The 21,542-nt window shown below is 42.8% G+C and overlaps 1 protein-coding gene across 1 annotated transcript in view; it reads left to right on the forward strand.

Annotated features, from left to right (window-relative positions):
• ADRBK2 (adrenergic, beta, receptor kinase 2) overlaps nt 1–21,542 on the forward strand; it is a 211,931-nt gene that overhangs the window by 60,794 nt on the left and 129,595 nt on the right. The window contains exon 3 of the mRNA XM_006869187.1: nt 18,179–18,252. Coding sequence (XP_006869249.1) covers nt 18,179–18,252 — 74 coding nt within the window. The remainder of the gene's footprint in view (nt 1–18,178; nt 18,253–21,542) is intronic.

The raw sequence follows: 21,542 nt of genomic DNA on the forward strand, positions 1-21,542 counted from the left end.
TGGTTGTTGTATCTGTTTTTGAAAGCAGTGTATTAAAATCTCCCAGTATTATTGTAGGTCTCTTTCTTCACATCTATTAGAGTTTGTTTATATATTTTGGAACTGTTTTATTGGGAGCGTAGATATTTATTATGGTTATGTCATCTTGCTCAATTTACCCTTAAAATTTATTTGATCAGAGATTAGTATTGCCACTCCTGTTTATTTTTTATTGCAATTAGCTGGGTGTATTTTTTTCCCATCCGTTGACTTTTTTTAAGTGTTTATAGTGAATTATGTGTTAGTTTACATGGGTGAATATTATCTTTATATTCATCTTATCGTATTTTGTTTCATTGCTATGTTCACAGTCCCCTGCATGCATCATCAAACAACCAAAGTGTACATCCCACACGCCTGTTCCCCGGCCACCAGCACATAGCCCCTCTCCCTTTCTGAGTCCAGAGTCCCCAGCTGCTCCTTCTGTCCAAGTCAGCATCTCTTCCTCCATCCCTAGTGTCACTGCCTCCACAGACAGGGTCTAGCACTTCGCTTTTCCCTTTTGATGGTTCCAGGAATCTCCGTTCCTAGACTGCAAAATCAGCCACTCCCCTCTTTTGTTACCAAACATTTACATTTACCTTTCCAATGCTCACTGTCAGACCTGATGACAATCATTCCTTATTGAACCACAGAAGTCCTTTCCTCCTCACCTTTTATCAACCCTCTCCAGACAGGTTGGAAAAAATTCAGTGGAGATTCTACCTTTCCCGGCATCCTCCGGAACTAGGTTCGCTACTGAAAGCATGTAAGACAGTCACTTCTTGCCTCCCATTTTGCAGGGAGGGGGGTACTTATTAGCCAATGTCTAAGTTCCCCATCCCTGTTGACCCTGTGTACCATGGGACTGGGAATGGTCCTCACTGTAGAGATTGGTCCTCACTGTAGAGATTTGTCCGATTCTTTGTCATACTGCATCCACAAGCATAGATCGAATTCCTCTGCTTGTAATGGGTTACTCCTTCCCACTCCCCCCCACCCCTTCTTCCTCTAGTCGTGTTCTGATCATCCAACCATTGATGCCAGGTCAAGTGGGTACTATTTGCGAGTGTGGGTGTTCTTGTGCATTTCTGCTCACTTCATATCAGTAGCTGCTTCACAGTCTGTTCTAGTCCTCTGGGGCCATGTCCCTGCCTCTGGTCCCCAGGTCTCGTCATACTGATGGTTAACCAGGTCTCAATCCAGGTTAAAGGGAGTCTATTGAATGTGGTCAGACAATTTTATTGCTGTTTTTCCCCCACTTCCTCTTATTGGTGACCAATGGTGGTCAGCAGCAGGAACATGTGCCTGCTGGTGTATTCCATTTGAGTTTCCATCTTGGAAGGGGGTTTGCCCTGAGGGGACCTGACCACTTGCCTTGATGGCTCCCTGGGGAAAAACTTGCTTGTTATTGTAGTAGTCAATCTGACTGCTTTTATTGTTTGTTTGTTTGTTTTTTTCTGCTGGTCTTTCTTTCAAGAAGTATCCTCTGTTCTTCTAGCTGCTCCTGACTGGTCTGTTTGTCCTTTCAAGTGGAAATGTCCTACCTCAGAAGATTCTGGATGGGCATCAGGATTCCACCTATGGTCTTGTGCAATGTAAAGGCTCTGCAGAGAACTTCCTTCACTGGGCAAGTTCTAGCCCCATTTTAGGTATTCCAATCAGTTATAGGCTGAAGATGGACTTACAAGCTTTCGCTGGTGATGTTTCTGGGAATTCCTCTCTTTCCTCCTCTTCCATCCTTTGACTTTTAATCTGGCTTTGTCTCTGTGTGTAAGGTGCGTCTCTTGCAGACAACTATTGAAGGATCTTGTTTTCTTATCCATTCTTCCACCCTCCATCTCTTAACTGGTGCATTTAATCCATTTACATTCAGTGTAATGATCGATAGGTATGGATTAATTGCTGCCATTATGTTTATTTTTTTGTGGTGCTGCTGGTTTCTTTGTTCTGCATGTCTTCCTGTGCTAAGTTCATGTCTTTTGTGTTCTTTCTTGTCAGTTTCCTCATAGTTATAATGTTTCCATGTTCTTGGATTTTCATTTTCATTGTATGTTGTGAAGTGTTAATTTTCTTTGAGGTTACCTTATATTCCATTAACTTTTCCCTCCATTTAGTGCAGTCTATTTTATCCTGTAATATACCTGACCTTCTCACCATCTGGATCTCTGTACCTGTGTTTACCTTCTTTTACATTTCTTCGTGTTTACCTTCTTTCACACTGTAATTTTTTGATCATAGTCTGACCTCCTAGAGTCTCTGAATTTGTTCTTATAGTTTTGTTCTGTTTTTGACTCTTGTATTTGTTGTTTGTTGTTTGTTTCCAGGTGGTGCTGCAAGTATGTCAATCTGTGGTTGTTGTCTGTTCTTGTTGGTTCTCAGTCCCCAGAACTCCCTTTAGGATGTTTTGTAGCACAGGGTTGGCTTTGGCAAAATCTCTTAGCTTCTGCTTTTCCGTGAATGTTTTTATTACACCTTCATATTTGATTGACAGCTTTGCTGGGTAGAGGATTCTTGGTCGGCACTTTTTTTTTCTTTCAGGGTTTTATGTATGTCTCCCCATTGCATTCTTGTATGCATGGTTTCTGCTGAGAGACCTGAGCTTAATCTGACTTGCTTGCCTTTGTATGTAACGCTTCTCTTTTCCCTAGCTGCTTTCAGGATTGTCTCCTTGTCTTTGATTTTGGAGAGCTTGATTATGTTATGTCTTGGTGACTTAATTTTGGGGTCTATCCTTCCTGGGGTTCGTTGAGCTTCTTGAATGCTTATCTTTGAGCTTTTCAGGATGTTAGAGGAATTTTCTTCCAGAAGCTCGTCAACTATCTCCTCTGTGGACTTGTGTGATTCTTATTGTTACAGAATGCTGATAATTCTTGTTATTCCTCTTCATGTTGTCCAGCATGAATCTTAGACCTTCTTCAGATTTTTTAAAATCCTTTTTCCTGCTTGGTCATCTATGTTAGTAGTATTAAGAGATTTGTCTTCCAGCTCACTAGTTCTGGCTTCCATCTCTTCAGTTCTATTCTTATGCCCTTTCAGTGCATTGTCCATTTCTGATATTCTATTTTAATTGTTTGGACCTCATTCTGTAGGGCTTGAATTGTTTCCAATGCTATATATATCTTATTTGTTTATTCCTTTATTGCTTTCCTGATTTCTTCCTATTTTTCTCTACTCCATTGTGAAGTGTTTTGATACATTTTATTATCATTTTTCTGAATTCTTTTTTAGGCATTTGCAAGGCCTGCCCTCCTTCCAGCATGGAGTGTAGGTCTTCCTGCAGATCCTTTGTCTCAGTCACTTTATCTTGTTTTTGGACTTGTGCTAATATGATCATCTGTTTTGCTTCTTGAGCATATTCAGTAGTTAGGTATGGCCTTAATACTAAATTGAGTGTGTATTTTGGTGTTTTTTTTTGCTTTCTGCTTGCCTCCAGATAGATGTGATCAGGAGATAGGCTTCCCTTTTCATTCTTTTTATTACTCAACTCAGAGTTACTGTCACAGGTGTTGTCTGCCTACTTGGTGTATGGTAGTTGGTATGGGTTCTTGCCTGGATTGTGGGGTTTTATAGGGTGTGATTGTAGCTTGACTATATGACAGCAACTGCTGTCTCTTCTTGGTTAATATAGGGAGAGAAAGAGCCCCATAAAGATAAGGAGCAAACCAAAAAACAAAACAGCAACAGCAAAAAAAACCCCTAAAACAAATTGGACATTGTAGTCTATAATGGCAGAAAAGAGAGATGAGAGAAAGAAAAAATAATCTGTAGCCTAGTATGAGGAGTCCTGGTGTGGCACTATGGGTTAATGTGCCAGACTGCAAAGCCGTTTGAATTGCAAGGTCGGTGGTTCAAGCTCACCAACTGTTCCTTGGAAACCCTATACAGGGTTGCTATAGGTCGGAATCGATGTGACGGCACTAAACAACAATAGTATGAGTACAATTTTAATATGCTTTTCAGCTTCTTGCCTTCAAGGCCACCTGAGAAATTTCAGGATGCCACTGTTGGTTGTTGTTATGTAACTCAGGATTTATTTTTTGGCCTGTTTCATTTTTAGTCTGTCTCTCTTGCACCACAACCCCAGTTCTGGCCTTTTTCCTAGTGATAAACAGTACAGGGTTGGTTGTGGCTGTTTTGTGCTGCCGTTTGGTTTTAAGTCTAACCTGTGTCTTTAAATTTGAGGAGATCTGTGTGCATGCATAGTAGAACCCTCCAGGGGTGGAGGGGCTGTCCACTTGCTCAGGCACCCTCTCTAGTTACCAGAATGGAGGTGCACAGACAGAGAGAGGCCAAGGAACAGATACAAAAGAGAAAAATAATGAAAAATAAAAAAAGGAATGTCCACACCTTTATCTCTGAGGTTCTTGCAGGTGCCAATCCGTGGCAGCTCTGATTCTTCCCACATTTAGTGTCACCGCTTGATCTCACCCAACTCTGAGCCACTGAGTCCAGCAGATTTGAAAGTACAAGATTTCTTGCTTCTGCTACAAATTCTACTGGTTATAAGCCTTCAAACTTTAAAAATATTCCTATATATGTGGTTCAGAGTTTTGGAACTGTCCCCTGAACCTGCTTCATCTGATATTGTGCGTTATTGCTGACGGAAATCCTCACTGCACTTCTACCCTATCCGCCATTAAGGCCCACCTACCCATGTACTACCTCTTGAACGTCTACCATTTCTTTTAGGCATAGTGACTCTGTGTATTCCTTCTATCTTCTTTGGATGCTTTCGGCATCAGTCAATATTTTGCCCATAGAATCATTCTACTTGCAAGTTGAGGCTTGAATTATTTTTTTCAATTCCCTTAGCTTGAGAAATGCTGAGCGTGTTCTTCCCTTTTGGTTTTCTAACTCCAGGTCTTTGCACAGTTCATTATAATATTTGACTTTGTCTTCTCAACTTGACTTTTAAAATTTTCTATTCAGCTCTTTAACATTCTCATTTCTTCTTTATTTGCTTTAGCATCTCTACATTGGAGAGCAAGTTTCAGAGTCTCTTCTGACATCCAATTTGGTATTTTCATTCTTTATTGTCTTCTTAATGACCCTTTGCTTTCTTCCTACATGATGTTCTTGATGTCACCTCATAACTCTTCTGATCTTCAGTCATTTATGTCTAATGCATCAAATCTTTTCTTGAGATTATCTCCAAATTCAGGTGGGATATGTTAAAGGTCATATTTCGACTCTCGTGGACTTGTTTTCATTTTCTTCACCCTGAACTTGCATATGAACAATTGATGGTCTTTTCTACAGTCTTCCCCTGGCCTTGTTTTTGCTGATGATTTGGATCTTTTCCACTATTCTTTCCACAGATGTAGTCAATTTGATATCTGTGTATTCCATCTGGTGAAATCCATGTGTAAATTCATGTTTTTGTGTTCTTCTATATTGTTTACAAAAGGTATTTTCATTGAAGACGTCATTGTTCTTGCAAAATTCTGTCATGGGATCTCCAGCATAGTCTCTATCACCAAGGCCATATTTCCCAACTACTGATCCTTCCTCTTTGTTTCCAACCTTTGCATTCCACTTGCCAGTAATGATCAATACATCTTTATTGCATGTTTGATCAATTTCAGACTGAAGAGGTTGGTAGAATTCTTCTATTTCATCATCACTGGCTTTAGTGGTTGTTGCGTAAATTTGAATAATAGTGGTATTAACTGTTCTTCCTTGTAGGCTTGTGGATGTTATCCTATCACAGACAGCATTATACTTCATGACTAATCTTGAGATGTTCTTTTTGATGATGAATGCAACACCAGTCCTCCTCATTCTGATACAGTGCTGGAATGTGACCCCCTAGATTGGCTGGCACTCAGCACACCTAGTGGCTACAACAATGTACTCTAGCAATCCAGTGATTGGTTGTTCCTGGGGTGGCTGTGAGCTGAACTTGACTAGGTGGCAACAACAACAACAACAGTAGCGGAAAGCATTATCTCTATTGAAAATGTTTCACATTTGTTAACGTGACAGTGGGGGAGAGTTGGGCCTTTTAGGATTATAAGACCCCTTGGGGGTGTTGAAATTTAGGTGGCAATGTGGTGTTATTCTTTCCCCTGGTTTCAACTCTTGTTGGAGATTCCTTTTCTGAAGGCTTTATGCCTTTATTCTTGATTTATTTTAATGTTTGGCTTATAGTCAAAGTCAACTTCAGCAAATTTACAGGTTCCATAGGAGTGATTGTTAGGCAAGGGGCCTTGGTGCCACCATGGGTAAGCATTGGATTGCTAACTGAAAGTAGTGTGAACCCACCAGCTACTCCAAGGGAGAAAGATGAGACAGTCTGCCTCTGGAAAGACTGACAGTCTCAGAAACCCAATGGGTCAGCTCTCCTCTGTCCTGTAGGATCACTGTGCATGCAAGTCGACTTGAGGGCAGTGGTTATGGTTTTTGACTAATGCTCTTGAGAGTCGTCCATATTGTTTTGTAGATGGGTACTTTGTTTCTTTTACTGAGGAATACTATTCTATTGTATGGACAATTATGAATAAACTACTATGGACACTCACATGGGAGTCTTACTGTGGATACTCATGGTCATTTCTGTTTGGCAGAGACCTTGAAAAGGAATTGCTCGATTCTCTAGGGTAAGTGGAGTCCCTTTGTGGTGCTGTAGGATAAGTACTGGACTGATAACATCAAGGTCACCGATTCAAATCCCATACAGGTTTGTTCTGAGTCAGAACCCACTCAATGGCACTTTACAAGGACGATGGTAGGTGGTGGTGGTTTCAGTTGTCATCAAGTCCACCCCAATTGCTGACCACACCCTATGAACAGGGTACAATTGCTCCATAGGGTTTCCAAGACTGTGCCCTTCCAGAAGCAAATTGCTATGTCTGTTTTCCGAGGTGTCTTTGGGTGGGTTCAAACCACCAACCTTTTGGCTCGTTGTCAAGTGCTTAACTGCATTGTGCAATAGGGACTCCCAATGACAAGCATTGCTAGTGTATGTCTTTTTGATGAATTGATCTCTTTAGCAATATAAACACCCCTCTTTATCCTGGTAATCTCCCATTCTGACATCTGTTTGGTCTAATATTGATGTAATCATTCTAGCTTCCTTGATTTTAATGTTACCATGGTGCATTAATATTAAAAATACTATAGACTGACAAAAGAACAGACAAATCTATGTTGGAAGAAGTATAGACAAAATGCACCTGGGAAGCCAGGGTAGTCAGACTTTGTCTCTCATATTTCAGATTATTATTAGAAGGGACCAGTCCCTGGAAAAGGACATCTTGCTTGGTAAAAGATCAGGGAAAAAGAAGAAGACCCTTAATGAGATGAATTGGCACAGTGGCAACAGCAGTGGGCTCAAGTTTAACAATAATTTTGAGGTCGGTGCAGGACTGGGCAGTGTTTTGTTCTGACCCCATAGTGTTGGTGTGGGTCAGTGCTGACTTGGTGGCATCTAACAACAACAAAAACAACTTGGTGCATTCTTTGTCCATTCTTTTACTTTGGACCCATCTATGAGTTGGACTCTAAGAAGCAAATGCTTTAAAGGAAGGGGCTTCAAAAAATTTGTGGAAAATGGAATGAAAAGAAAATGGAAAATCTCCAAGAACTTTTTGAAGACCAGTGTGGTGTGAGTAACAATAGCTATAGAGCCTTATGTGCTTGGGGCTGTGACATCCAGGAATGGAGGGACAACCTTGTCAGCCTCGTTGCTCGGCGGAAGAGAGCCACACTTAGAAGAGGGGTGACGCTGACCAGCTAAGTTGGAACTGACCTTCCCGGGTTCTAGTCTGCCACACTCCCCAGCTCTTACTTTGCTCAGCTGATGAACCAAGACTAGCTACAAAGTTTCTGAAGTTTCTCCTCAATATGTAGATGAGGCTGCAGTGGTGGTTGGTGGAGGTCATATGCTGTCACGTCAATTCAAGCTGGTTACCCTATATAGGGTTTCTGAGTCTGTAAAACTTTACTGGAGCAGAAAGCCTCTTTTTTCTCCTGCAGAGCAACTGGTAGATTTGAACTACTGACCTTGGGGTTACCAGCCCAACTCGTAATCCAGTACACTACCTTGGGGCTGCAGTAGTAGCAGGCTAGCTAATATGCGCTAACTTCCATGCGGCTGTTGTTTTTTCCGCACAGAGCTGTATGTTGCCAGATTAATGAATGATTCATTTGCAGTTCCCTAAAAACCAAGTTTTGTAAGCCTTAAGGGAGCACTGTGGCTCCATATAATAAGTACTAGACTGCAAACCACAAGCTCGGCAGTTCAAGCCCACCAGCCACTCCGCGGGAGAAAGAAGAGGCTTTCTGCTCTCGGGAAGATTGAAAGCCTATGCAACCCTATACTGGGTTGCCATGAGTTGGAATTGACACGATGACACTTAACAACAACAGCTTCTATCTTAAAGCGAGTGTAAAACAAAAGTATAAGAAAAATTTATCTTTCACTTTTTGCTATGCTTTCAATCAAATTCCACATTAACCTGGAATTAGCTAAGGATTGAAGTCAAAGTCTATGGATACCATGGAGTTGGTCCCAACTCATGGTAACACCGTGTGTATCAGAGAAGAAGTGCTTCATAGGGTATTTAGGGTCTGATTTATGGGAAGTAGATCACCGGGCTTTTTTTCCAAGGTACCAAGGGGTGAATTCAAACCACCAACCTCTTGGTTAGCAGCTGAGCATGAACTCAAGGCCTCGGGCTATACTTTTTTTTTTTTTTTTATAACGTTTTACTGTGAATTGGGTGAAGATTTTAGAGCCGGTCAATTTCCATTCAGCAATCCATACATATTTTGTTTCATGTCATGGATTGCAATCCTCTGTGTAAAATCTTTCATTCCACTTTACTTCTGCCCTATGTTTCCTGCTTCCATTCCTCCTCATTTCCTATCCCTTCCTGCCTTCTGAACTTTGTTGTTGGGCAGCTGTTGCCTTTTTGACCGTGAATGGTCTGGCTATCCTATTTTTATGATTTTCTTTCTTTTTATTTTTGTACGTTTATGAGTTAATCTGAAAAATTGTTTCATTTTGTCATGTCCCTGTTCAGAACCTCTTCTTTTTTTTTTTAAATTATCATTGAATCTTTTTTTTTTAACTCTTTCATTATGAATTATGTGATAGTTTACATGGGAGAACATTAGCTTTACATTCTTCCTATCGTATATCGTTTCATTGCTATGGTTACAGTCCCCTTCATGCATCATCAACCAACCAAAGGGTATACCCTGCAAGCCTGCCCCCTGGTCTTCAGCACACAGCCCCTCTCCCTCTCTGGGTCTAAAGTCCCCAATTGCTCCATTTCTCCACGTCATCCTCTCTGCCTCCATCTCTGGTGTCACTGCTTCTCTGTGTAGGGTCTTGCACTCCACTCTTCTCCCTTGATGGTCCCAGGGACCTCCGCTCCTGGACTGCAAAGTCAATCACTCTACTCCTTTTGCTACAAAAAACATCTACCTTTACATTTCCAATCCTCACAGTCAGTCCTGATAACAATTATTCACTATTGTACCATAAGAAACCTATCCCCATCTCCTTTCATCAGCCCCGCCCAGACAGATTGGATACTACTCAGTGGAGATTCTACCTTTCTCCACACCCTCTGGATCTGGGCTCCCTCTTGAAAGATTGTAAGCAAGTCACTTCTTGTCTTTGTAGTCACCCCATTTTGGGTAGCAAATTGCCCATCTCTGTCTACCCTGTGTATTGAGGGGGTGGGAATGGTCCTTGCTTTAAAGATTTGTTCCCTCTTTTGAGCTATTGCATCCATAGGTATAGGTCAAGTTCATCAAATTGTATCAGATTACTCTTTTTTTTCTTCTTCTTTCTTCTTCTAATTAAGCTCTGATCATCCAGTCATTGAAGCCAGGTCAAGTGGGTATTATCTGCAAGTGTGGGTGTTCTTATGCATATGCTCTCTCTTCTTATCAGCTGGACACTTCACTCTCTACGCTAGTCCTCTGTGGCTAGGTCACTGACTCTGGGCCCAGTCAGAACCTCTTCTGATTACCCTCTGTAGGATTGTTATTAAGTGCCGGCGAGTCAGTTCAGACTTATAGCGACCCTACATAGGGTTTCCAAAGCTTTAAATCTTTGTAGGAGCACAAAGCCTCATCTTTCTCCTGCTGAGTGGCTGGTGAGCTCAAACCGTGGTCCTTGACATTTGCAGTCCAGTGCTTATCGTATGGACTCACCGTACTCCCCACTGTAGGGTAGAGTTCTCAAAACCGCTGATAACTCATTGCCATTCAATTCACCAAAGCTGACCTCAATCTTTTTTTCCCCTCCATTTTATTTATTTGTTAATGTTTTATTGTGAATTGGGGGAAGGTTTACAGAGTTGATCAACAGTTTTCTATTCAACTACTCATGCACATTTTGTTCATTTCATTGAATTCCATCCCCTGATGTAACATCACTTATTCCACTTTCTCCCTGTTTCCTGTTTCCATTCCTCCTCTTTCCTAGCCCTTTTGAGCTTTGTCCTTGGGTCCATGCTGCTCTTTTGAACTCAGGTGGTTGATTATTCTAAAGAGAACCTCACAAGTGTTCTTGTTCCCATTGTAGATGTGTTTCTTTTGAAATTTTATTTTGTAAATTGAGCTATGAGGTCATTTCCAGACCTAATGGGTGACATAGTTTCTGGCAGGGGTTCCACCAGTCTCTAGCTTACCAGTAAGCCTGATCTTTCTATGATTTTAAATTTGTTCCACATTTTCTTCCACTGTCTCCAGGACCTTTTAATGTGATCCTTTTCTGAGCAGCTGTTAGTGGTAGTTGGGCAACATCTAGTTCTTCTGATCTCAGGGTAGTTGAGACTGATATTCATGTGGTCTCTTAGCTCTGGTAGCATCGTGGTTACGAATCGGGATGCTAACCTCAAGGTCGGCAGTTCAAAACTACCAGCTGTTCCATGGGAGAAAGATAAGGCTGTCTGCTCCCGTAAAGATTTGCAGCCTCAGAAACCCTGTGCAGGGTCACTATAAGTCAGAACCGATTCCACAGTACTTAACAACAGCAACATTAGTCCATTAGTGAATAAGAAAGACCTTAGAAGGATTGGTGGATTTGAGTTATGGTGTTGGAGGAGAATATTGAAAGTACCATGGACTGCCAAAAGAACCAACAGATCTGTGTTGGAAGAAGTGCAGCCAGAGTGTTCCTTGGAAGCCAGGACGGCCAAACTTCATCTCTCATACTTCAGACATATTGTCAGGAGGGACCAGTCAGTGGAGAAGGATATCAGGTTTGATAAAGTGGAGGGTTGGAGAAAAAGAGGAAGACCCTCAATGAGATGGATTGACACAGCGGCAGCATCAATGGGCTGAAATTTAGCAGCAATTGTGAGGTTGGCCCAGAATTGGGCAGTGTTTCATTCTATTGTGTATGGGGTCACTTTGAGTACTGACTCGATGGCACCTAGCAACAACAACAACATTAGTTCACCAGACAAATTATTTGCATGTGTCTTCAGTTTTCATCACTCGTCTTTCTTATGGACAGGGAGAACCAACAGGTGCACTGTAGGTGGTGGCTCACGAGTTGTGAGCTGGACTCCACACAGTGGCACTGGCTTTGGTGTGGACCCTGCATTACAGAATCAACATTGGGCTGTGTGTGTTGATCTGTGCCACAATCAGGGTTGACCTCTCACCCCGGTGGTGTTACTTGAGCTGATGTTAGCAGTAGCAGCCTCACTGTTTGACATTCCACTCTTTTGAGTCTTGAAGGCAACTGATAAGATCTTCATATTCTACTGGAAATATTCTGGTGGTGGAGATAGGCAGGCATTGTTAGTAAATAGGGGTCAACAATAAGTACTTAGTTTTGATTAACGTAAGAATTGGATGACGTTACAAAGGACCCTCTGAGGGCAAATGAGGGTCAGACCACAGAGGACCATACAAGGTCAATAAGGAAGTACAATTTTCAACTTTGCTCAGAGCCTGCAGGGTTTAGGAGAAAGTCCCTTTAAATCCTTCAGTGTTAGACTTAAAAATGGATTTATTTTTAATAGAACAACTGCCCCCTTATGTTGAAAACTATTGCGCAGCAGGGTTTTTGGCATTTTGAAGTTTTTAGCAAACACTAAGGATGGTACAGAGTCGTGGTGTAGCGATGCAGGATCAGTACTGGACTGTGAACCATAAGGTGAACAGTTCAAACCCAGCAGCTGCTTCTCGGAAATCCTCCTTGGAGTCACCATGAGTCAGAACTGAGTTGATGGCACTTAACAACAACAACAACAACAAGGATGGTATGGAGTCATGGTGTGACACTGTGGGATAATGCAGTGGACCGAAAGGTCTGTTTGAACTGTAAGATCTGTGGCGCAAATTCATCAGCCGCTCTTAGAAATCCACTACAGGGTCGCTATGATTTGGACCAACTCCTTGACACTTAACTACAACTACAAGACGGATGGTATAACTGGTGCGTACCTAGCTCCAGCATCCTTCTCCACGGACCCCTGGGTAGAGGTCAGTCCTCCAGCACATTGTAGTGGGGTAAAGTGCACCTTCCACCACCTCCCTGCAGGAACATACGGGCCCCAAATGTGAAGTCTCCTCTGCTTATCTGAACTCAGATTTCCTGCCCTTGGACACTTGCTCATTCCTGCTTACCAGCCCCAAGCCTAGAATCTCCTATGACCATATCCCAAGACATTTTGATCTCCACCCGAGGCAACTTGTCGACTGTTGATTCATCCAGTGATGTCATAGCCATTGTGCTCCTGCTGACTCTCTCAGGCTTTCTCCTTCAAGGGTCCAGAATCCAGGAAAAGAGACACCTACATGAATGGAAGGAGTCCCTTCTTTCATGTGATACAAGCTAGGTCTCCCAAAGTCCAGGGTTGTGTGTAGCGGAGAAGAGCTAGCTAGAGGTACCTTCATCGACCCCAAGGACCTGAAGTGATACTATGCTCACCTACCTGGCAGGGGCCAAAAGTCTCCCCCAACCAAGACCTGAGAGGTGAGAGTTGAGAGGATTCCTTGAACAAAAAGGTTGTCTCTGTTGCAGTTTCGTGATGAATTGTCCCCCAACTCATGAGACCCCATGCACCATGGAACAAAATGCTGCCTGATCCCACATGGTCCCCATAATTGGTGGTGGATTGGATTGTTGTGATCCCTAGGGTTTTCATTGGTTGAGTTGCAGGCCTGAGGAAAATTGAAGATAAATGGATCTCTTTGAAGAATATCAAGTGTGCCATGGACTGCCAAAAGAACAGATAAATCTAGAGGGTCTGCACAAAAGAGAACCACCCTCAACAAGATGGATTGGCACTGTGACTGCAAACACAGGCTCAGACAATAGCTGTGAGGATGGTGCAGGACTTGGCTACCTGGGGTTGCTATGAGTCAGAATTGAATCTGCTACACCTAAGAACAAGAGCAATTTAAAATTTACAATTACAGTCAGAACTCTCCTTAGAAGTGGGGATGACAAGACTTCCTCCCACATACTTTGGACATGATATGAGGAGGGTCCATTCCCTGGAGAAGTATGTTATGCTTGGTAAAGTAGAGAGTCAGCAATAAAGAGGACGACCTCCAAGGAAATGGATTGACAGAGTGGCTGCAGCAGTGGGCGCAAGCAGAGGAATAATTGTAAGGTTGGTGCAGGACCGGACAGTGTTTCGTTCTGTTGTATATGAGGGTCTCTGAGTGGTACTTAACAACAATAACAACAACAGTAGCAAATGCCAATATAGAGAAGTCTCTAGAAACAGGTGATCAGAGCACCCAGAAATCAGGATAAAAGTGGGTAAAGGTTATGGAAAGGCAGACCAGAAAGAAAGAAAGAAAATAAATAGAATGTTTAGTGCCGTCAAGTTGGTTCCGACTCATAGCCACTCTGTGTAGGGTTTCTGAGGATTGGCTGGTAGGCCTGAACTGCCGATCTTGTGATTTAGACTGATCTTGCATTCCTATGAAATGACTGAAATGATTTTCAATCACATATGAAACTATTTTCAACCTTCTTGAAAGTAAGAGAAATGCAAATTAAGGTAACTGACTCTTAGGACATTTTGCCTCTCCCCTTCCATCTGTAAACCAGATTGTGCTGTGGTCAGTTATTGCCTTTCCTTTAAGGACCTCTAGATCCTTTGAGTAGAAAATGGTGTTTAGAAACCAAAATTTGGGCATAAGATGTGTTAATTGCTATTGGTGTGTCATTGCTTCTGGTTCCTCTTAGTAAATAACACAAGGAAGTGTGTGTGTGTGTGTGTGTGTGTGTGTGTGTGTGTGTGTATGTGTATTTAGATGTATCTATTAAAATCAGTCAAAAACAGTTCACACAGATTCCCCCATTTCACACCCAATACCACAATGCACATTCTGGTCTTCTCTCTTTCTATGTTTTAACTCTTCTCAAAGAAACCTTGTGGTTAGCAGTCCAGTGCTTATCCCACAGTGCCACCAGGGCTCACTACCCATCAGTACCAGTCAAACCCACCTACTGCTATTGGGTCCATTCTGAGTTATAGCGACCCTGTTTAGGGTTTCTGACGCTGTAAATCTTTGTGGGAGTAGAGAGCCTCATCTTTCTCCCTCAGAGTGGATGGTAGGTTTAAACTGCCAACCATATGGTGTGCAGTCCAGTACTTATCCTACAGTGTCATCAGAGATTCTTGCCCATCAGTACAGTGCTTCATTAAAAAAAAAAATCTATGAAGGGACTTCCAAACATCCATGGAAAAAGTCCATTGCCTTTTCGTTCTATTTTTCCATTAACTTTTTCCATGAACCATTCAACAGTTACTCTAAAGTCAGGACCAGGGGATAGGAAACTAGAAACCAGGAAACAGAACAACCAGAACACAATAAAAGAGAATGTTGTGAAAAATAAAACTAACACCACTGAACAACTTGTATAGAAATTGTCAAACGGGAACTTAATTACTGTGTAAATTGTCACATCTGCTGCACAAGACTTTTTTCAAGTGTTGAAGAGCAAAGATGTCAGCAAGGACTAAGGTAAGCCTGACCAAAGCCATGATATTTTCAATAACCTCATATACATGAGAAAGCTGGACAGTGAATAAGGAAGACCATAGAAGAATTGATGCCTTTGATTTATAGTGTTGGAGGAAAATATTGAAAGTACCATGGACTGCCAAAAGAACAAACAGATCTGTGTTGGAGGAAGAGCAGCTAGAGTGCTCCTTGGAGGCCAGGATGGCCAAACTTCATCTCTCATACTTTGGACATATTGTCAGGAGAGACTAGTCGCTGGAGAAGGATATCATGTTTGGTAAGGTGAAGGGTCAGAGAAAAAGAGGAAAGACCCCAGCGAGATGGATTGGCAAAGTGGCAGCATCAATGGGCTCAAATGTGGTAACAATTGTGAGGTTGGCCCAAGACCAGGCAGTGTTTCGTTCTGTTGTGCATAGGCTCACTATGAGTTGATACTGACTCGATGGCACCTAACAAATTGTTACCAAAAACACAGTAAGATATTGTTTTTAAATTTGCATTTATAAAGAGATCATTATTCCTCTTTCAATAACGATAACTTTTAATTTTACTGTTTCTTATTAAAAATTCACCCTACAAGAGCAGAATATACATTTTACCCCCAACCCATGCCCATGGAATGAATGTTTACCAAGATGAACTAAATTCGGGGTTAAAATCAAGCTTCAGTAAATTGATTTATTTTCAACATTTTTGTGATTTTGGAGAAAATTTACACAGCAAAATAGGGTTTCATCTAACAGTTTCTATACTTCTTATTCAAGGATCTTGGTGGCATAGTGGGTTAGCTATTAGGCTTGTAACAGAGAGGTCATTGGTTCGAATCTACACAGTCATTCTATGGGAGAAAGATGAGGTTGTCTGCTTCTATAAGATTGACAGGCTGGGGAGCACTACAGGGGCTCTTTTACTCTGGCCTGTATGGTCTTTGTGAGTCAAAATTGATTCAATGGCAGTGGTTTATGTATTAGTCAGGAATGTTGTGTATGCTTTACACAGTGTGTTAACATTCTCATATTTCTATCCTGGTGGTCCTGCTTCCATTAATATAATGTCCTTGTAGCACGTTCCCTTTATTGTCTTTGGTCCAAGGTAAGTGTTTACCATTGATTCATTTAGATGGTTGTTTAGAGGAGTACTCACTCATGAGCGATACTATTTTATGAGCCACTCTGTCTTTTGGTGCATAGGCGACCACTGGGATTGGTTTAACTTCCAAGTTTTAAAGGTATCTCAGGGCTGTAGTTTTGAGACTTTTCTCGTCTCTACTGGTTTAGTTAGCCTGGATTTTTTAAAGAGTTTGAATTTTGTTCTACATTTCCTCCCTTCTGTCTGGGGCCATCTATTGTGTTCCTGGTCTGAATGACCAGTCCTGGTTTCCAGGCGCCATTCAGTTCTTCTGGTCTCAGGGTAGACTGTCCATGCTGAAGACTAGCTTCTCCCTTGAGTCTTTGATTTACTTCTTTCTCTTTTGCTACTGAAGCATTGAGACCAGTTGCTGTATATCTCAAGCCTCAACACATGTACTGGCATGGAAATCATACTTGAGTATATTTCTTCATCACAAGAAAGTTAAATAAAAATCACTATATTAAAAGTACTTAGAAAAATCCCAAATATTTGGAAATGAAGCTGTATATTTCAAATGTGTATGAATGTGCTTTTAAATAAGTCAGAGGAAAAGTGACAAAGGAAATTAGAAATTACCATGGTGTGGATGTAAATGATATTCAGATAAAAAAATATATTAACAGATAGATAGAGATTTGAACCCTCAGTGCTCTAAATGGCGACTTCTGAAATTCCTTCCTTCCTTCGTGGACTGGCCACACCACTGTTTCTCAGTAAGACAGGCATGGCCTGTGTGGTTTCTGGAATCTCTTCCTTTCTTCGTGGACTGGCCACACCACCATTTCTCAGTAAGACAGGCACAACCCATGTAGCTGCTGAGAGTGTTGCCCTGACCCCAGTGATGCCTGACCTGGCCTGGCCAAGTAGACTCTCTTGGTTATCCCAAGTGTGTCAGAGTAGAACTGTGCTTTACTAAGACTAGCCTTTCAGGCGCAGATGGGCAAGTGCCTCTGGGCCAGTTCGACTCTCCAGGATTTCTGTTAGTAGATGACACCTCACCCATTTGCTTATCTGGGAGCTTTTACCTATATAATTAACAGGCTTGACAATTTTTTCCTCTCACATGTACCACTTTCCAAGGCCATGTTCCAGGAACTTTGGAGGGGAGCATATGGAACAGTAACAGACAAGTTTAAGTTACGTGGTTCATCTACTGACATTTGATACAGTCCTGTCAAATCTGCTTCCTGTGCCTCAGACTCACCTGGGGAATTCTGGTTTACCCACCTCCCGTCATTTTAGATTTCTTTTGCATCTTCAGTTCCCTTCAGTGACTTTGTTCAGTGGAGAGGCTTGCGGGTTTAAACCACCAACCCTGTAGTTAGCAATCCAGTGCTTATGCTACATCACCACACCAGAACTCCTTGGAGGAGGCAAAAAGGGCCTGTTTAAAGGTATTGTTGTTGTTAGAGTGCTGTCGGCTGTCCAGTCAGTTCTGAAACATAGCGACCCTGTATATCGTTTCGGAGGAGCCACTGGTGAGCTTGAGCTGCTGACCTTGAGGTTCAAACTGACCTTTAAAGCTGTGAAGGAGAGAGAAGTGAGCTGGGGATGGCCCCTCTGCTGTGGTGCTAGATGGTTAGATACATGGTGGGGATAGTGAATGAATAGTGAAAAGAAAGACTCGAATATTCCTTTTCCTTTTTAGGGAGGTTAGTCCTGTGTCTATGGCTTAGTATTTAATTAGCTCCATGGTGACTCTTATCAACACTTCTATACTGCCCACATATTTTATTTCTTTGGTTGTTTTTCTGGTTACCATAGTGACCAATGGCTCTAGGTGCTAGTAACCACTAGCTCCTCTTGTCATACATTTTTTTCAAAAAGAGGAAGGTGGGAGATTGTGAATAGGGAAAGAGTGCCTGAAGCAAGGAGCCAGGTATGCTGGTACTCTGCCAGCTTGTTTCATTTTCTTCTTGGGTTTCATTAGCCTCTTCAAAGTCTTTCTTTCTTTTTGAGGTAGGGGAGGAAAAGGTGAGATAAAAAGACATTACATTGAAAACACCTTGTAAGGCAAAGTGTCCATTTAATGACCATCCTGAACTTGTTTTAAATTCTTTCCCTTTAGGTTTCTTGCTATTTAAGGATTTTTGTTTGAATGAAATCAATGAAGCGGTACCTCAGGTGAAGTTTTATGAAGAGGTAAGAAGTCACTATTTAACTAATAATACGTTTCATTTCAAAAGCATATTTCAATTGTCTTCTGAAAACTATTAAGATCAATAATGCCATCTCTCAGCTATTTAGAAATTCATTGCAGGTAGCCAGTAGTACAAGGTATTCTGCTTATTAAGAGATGCCAACAACATCTGTTTTTTTAAAAAAAAATAGGCAAATCATCAAAACGGGCATATCTTGGTGTATTCTTCAAGACATTGAGAGCTCTGGAAGTGATGAGGAATCTTAGGGATAAAATTCCAGAAAGGGAGTGTTATTTAGAGATGCAGTGGCAGTTACCAGTCATTTGTTTTGTGAATACTTGCTGATTCTGGAAGCATTTTGTGGTATCCTGGGGCTGGGATGGCAGATGAAAGACTGGGAGTAGGGTAAGGGTGTTCCCATAGCTGATTTCATGAGGTGAGACCTGGTGAAATATAGGGGTGCAGGGTAACTGAAGGCCAGAAGCTTGGAAAAGACACATCAAAGCCTACCAGAATGTTATAGTCCTTAGGAAACATAGGTCTGCTGAGGACCAAACCACCCAAATCCAAACCTACTGCACTGAGTTGATGTTGACTCATAGTTGACTCACAGTACCATGGAGTCGGTTCCAACTCATAGCAACCCTGTACAGGGTTTCTGAGGCTGTAAATCTTTACGGGATCAGAATGCCTCATCTTTCTCCCATGGAACAGCTGGTAGTTTCAAACTGCTAACCTTGCGGTTCACAGCCCGATTCGTAACCACTACGCTACCATAGTGACCCAGTAGGACAGAGTAAAACTGCCACTCAGGGTTTCGGAGCCTGTGGATCCTTAGGGGAACACCTTGTCTCATCTTCCTCCCATGGAGTGGCTAGTGGGCTTGCACTGCTGATCTTCAAGTTAGCAGGCCAACACATAACCCACTCTACCATGGGGACTCTTTCTGCTGGGAACCGGAGTAGAAAAACAGAAGAGACAAGGGAAAAAAGCCCTAGAAGGAGAGGGCCATTTGACTGAAGATCTGTATCTCTTTTCACCTGGGGCAGCTACTTACTGATTCAGGTACAGTTGAGAACAGAAGGCTGTTTCTAGAAGGCAGAGCAAAAGTGTTAAAAAAAAGAAGAGAGACAAGATTAGATGATTCCCCAAATATGTGCTCAGTGTCCTTGCCAAGGTGTATGACAAGCTTTGAAACTGAGAGGAAAGGGAAGCTAAAGACCACATTTTTTTTTTTTTTTAAAAAGCTTTTATTGTGAATTGAGTGATAGTTTACATGGGAGAACATCAGTTTTGCACTCATCCTGTCGTATTTCATTTCATTACAATGATTACAATCCCCTCCATACATTCAACAGTATTTGCTTCTAGTCCCTCTGTGGTTTTTGTTTGTTTGTTTGTTTTTGAATGTACACAAAAACACTCAGGAATATATAATCATCGATACAACCCAAGGGCGCATTCTGTAAGCCTGCCTCCTCTCCGCCAGCTTATAGCCTTTCTTTTTCTATGAGTCTAGAGTCCTCAGCTGTTCTGCCTCTCGGTGTCATCATCTGTGCCTCTGTCTCCAGTGTCGCTGCTTCTCTGGATAGGGTCCCACATTCTGCTCGTGCTCTTCTTGATGGTCCCAGGGTCCTCTGTTCCTGGAATGTAAGATTAACTACTCCCCACTTTATGCTACAAAGTTTCTACTGGTACAGTTGTGATAATTGCAGGTAGTCATAATACCACAATTACTCACTATTGAATCATCTGACCACCTTTTAAGGGCAGAACTGGGTCAAGTACAGAGATGATGATGGTGTTTCATTGAGATCAATGAAGGGTGTTGCCCTTAGAAACAGGGTCAAACCAGAGTAAACAGAGTTGTAAAAACAGAAAAGATAACCCAGTCCCTGCCCAGCTCAATCTCTGATTGGATGATGAGTCCTAGTCTCCACTTACCTGAAGAGTTCAAGGGGTATCCTCTTTTTTGTGTAGGTGGGGGATAATAGCTAAAGACCACACTGCTCACCATACAATTAAGGATTCATAGACATGCTAATAGACACATCATGTGATTCAAAGGCAAGAGAAGCAGACTCATAGATGAACCAAACAGTGGACTTCATTGATAAGTACTTAAAAATTCCATGTTTAAGGAGGCCTTCCGGTGCTTCCCGGACCAGGCAGCTCAGGTAGGGCAGGTTCCAGGGAAAAGGGGCAAAATCGTACATAGGAAACCTCTGTCTAGCAGACAGACAGCGTTTAAGCAAACATAAGATCTTATATTTCAACATTCTGAACTCGTTTTTTTATAAAAGATCAAATTGCTGAGAAATTACAGGCATTTTGAGCTTTTGCCTGCCTGCACGTGGCTCCCGCTCCCCGCGACCGCGCTGGTGAGTGCCTCTGCCCCCTGCAGACCTTGGAGTGCAGGGCTAGAGCAACGCCATTTAGAAGGCTGCATCAGAGAAAAGGAAGCATAAACTAACAAAGCCGAATAAATAAGAGAGGGATATCGGTGTGGATATCAGGAAATTCGGGGTACCCACGGTACAGAGAGACTGAGAGAGGCATTTTATACGTCATCAGATACAGAAACCACCTCCCTGCAGCATCCCCTCCACCCCCCCACCGCCCTCTACTGCCGAGGCCTAGACCAGCCCTCTGCCAAGCCGCTGAGGCTCAGGAATGCCCAAGGCACAGGCCCGCCCACTGAGGCCAAGGCCTGCCCCGAGGCCCAACCCGCCCACAGGCTGGTCACAAATGCCCAGGCCCAACCAAGGCCCAAATCACCTAACCGCCGCACGGCCCAGGCGGCCCACGGTCTGGGGCCCCCAAGGCCAAACCCACCACGTAGCCCAGTCATGGAGGCCCAGGGCCCCTCAGGGCCAACCTGCACCGTAGCCCGGTTGCCGAGGCCCAGTGCCCTTGAGACCCAATCCGCCCTCAGCCTGGTCCCAGAGGCACAGGTCCCCCGAGGCCCAATCCGCCCAAACAGCCCCCCGAGGCCCAAGCTGCCCGATGCCCAGCTGCTGATACCCAGGCCCCCTGAGGCCCAAATCACCTGCCCGAGGCCCAATCCTCCTGCAGCCCAGTCGCTGATGCCCAGACCCCCAGAGGCTCAAACTGCCCGCCCTAGGCTCAACCCACCTGCCCAAGGCCCAAACAGCCCGCCGCCGAGCCCCAGGCCCAACTGAGGCCCAAAAAAGTTACTCTGAGTTAAGCAATAAGAAGAGGGAAAAGGGAAGACCACATCCTGATCACATCTTCCTGGAGGTAATCAGAAAACGTAAAACATTACCAAAA

Source organism: Chrysochloris asiatica, unplaced genomic scaffold, assembly GCF_000296735.1.
Source record: "Chrysochloris asiatica unplaced genomic scaffold, ChrAsi1.0 scaffold00128, whole genome shotgun sequence".
Classification (NCBI taxonomy): Eukaryota; Metazoa; Chordata; class Mammalia; order Afrosoricida; family Chrysochloridae; genus Chrysochloris; species Chrysochloris asiatica.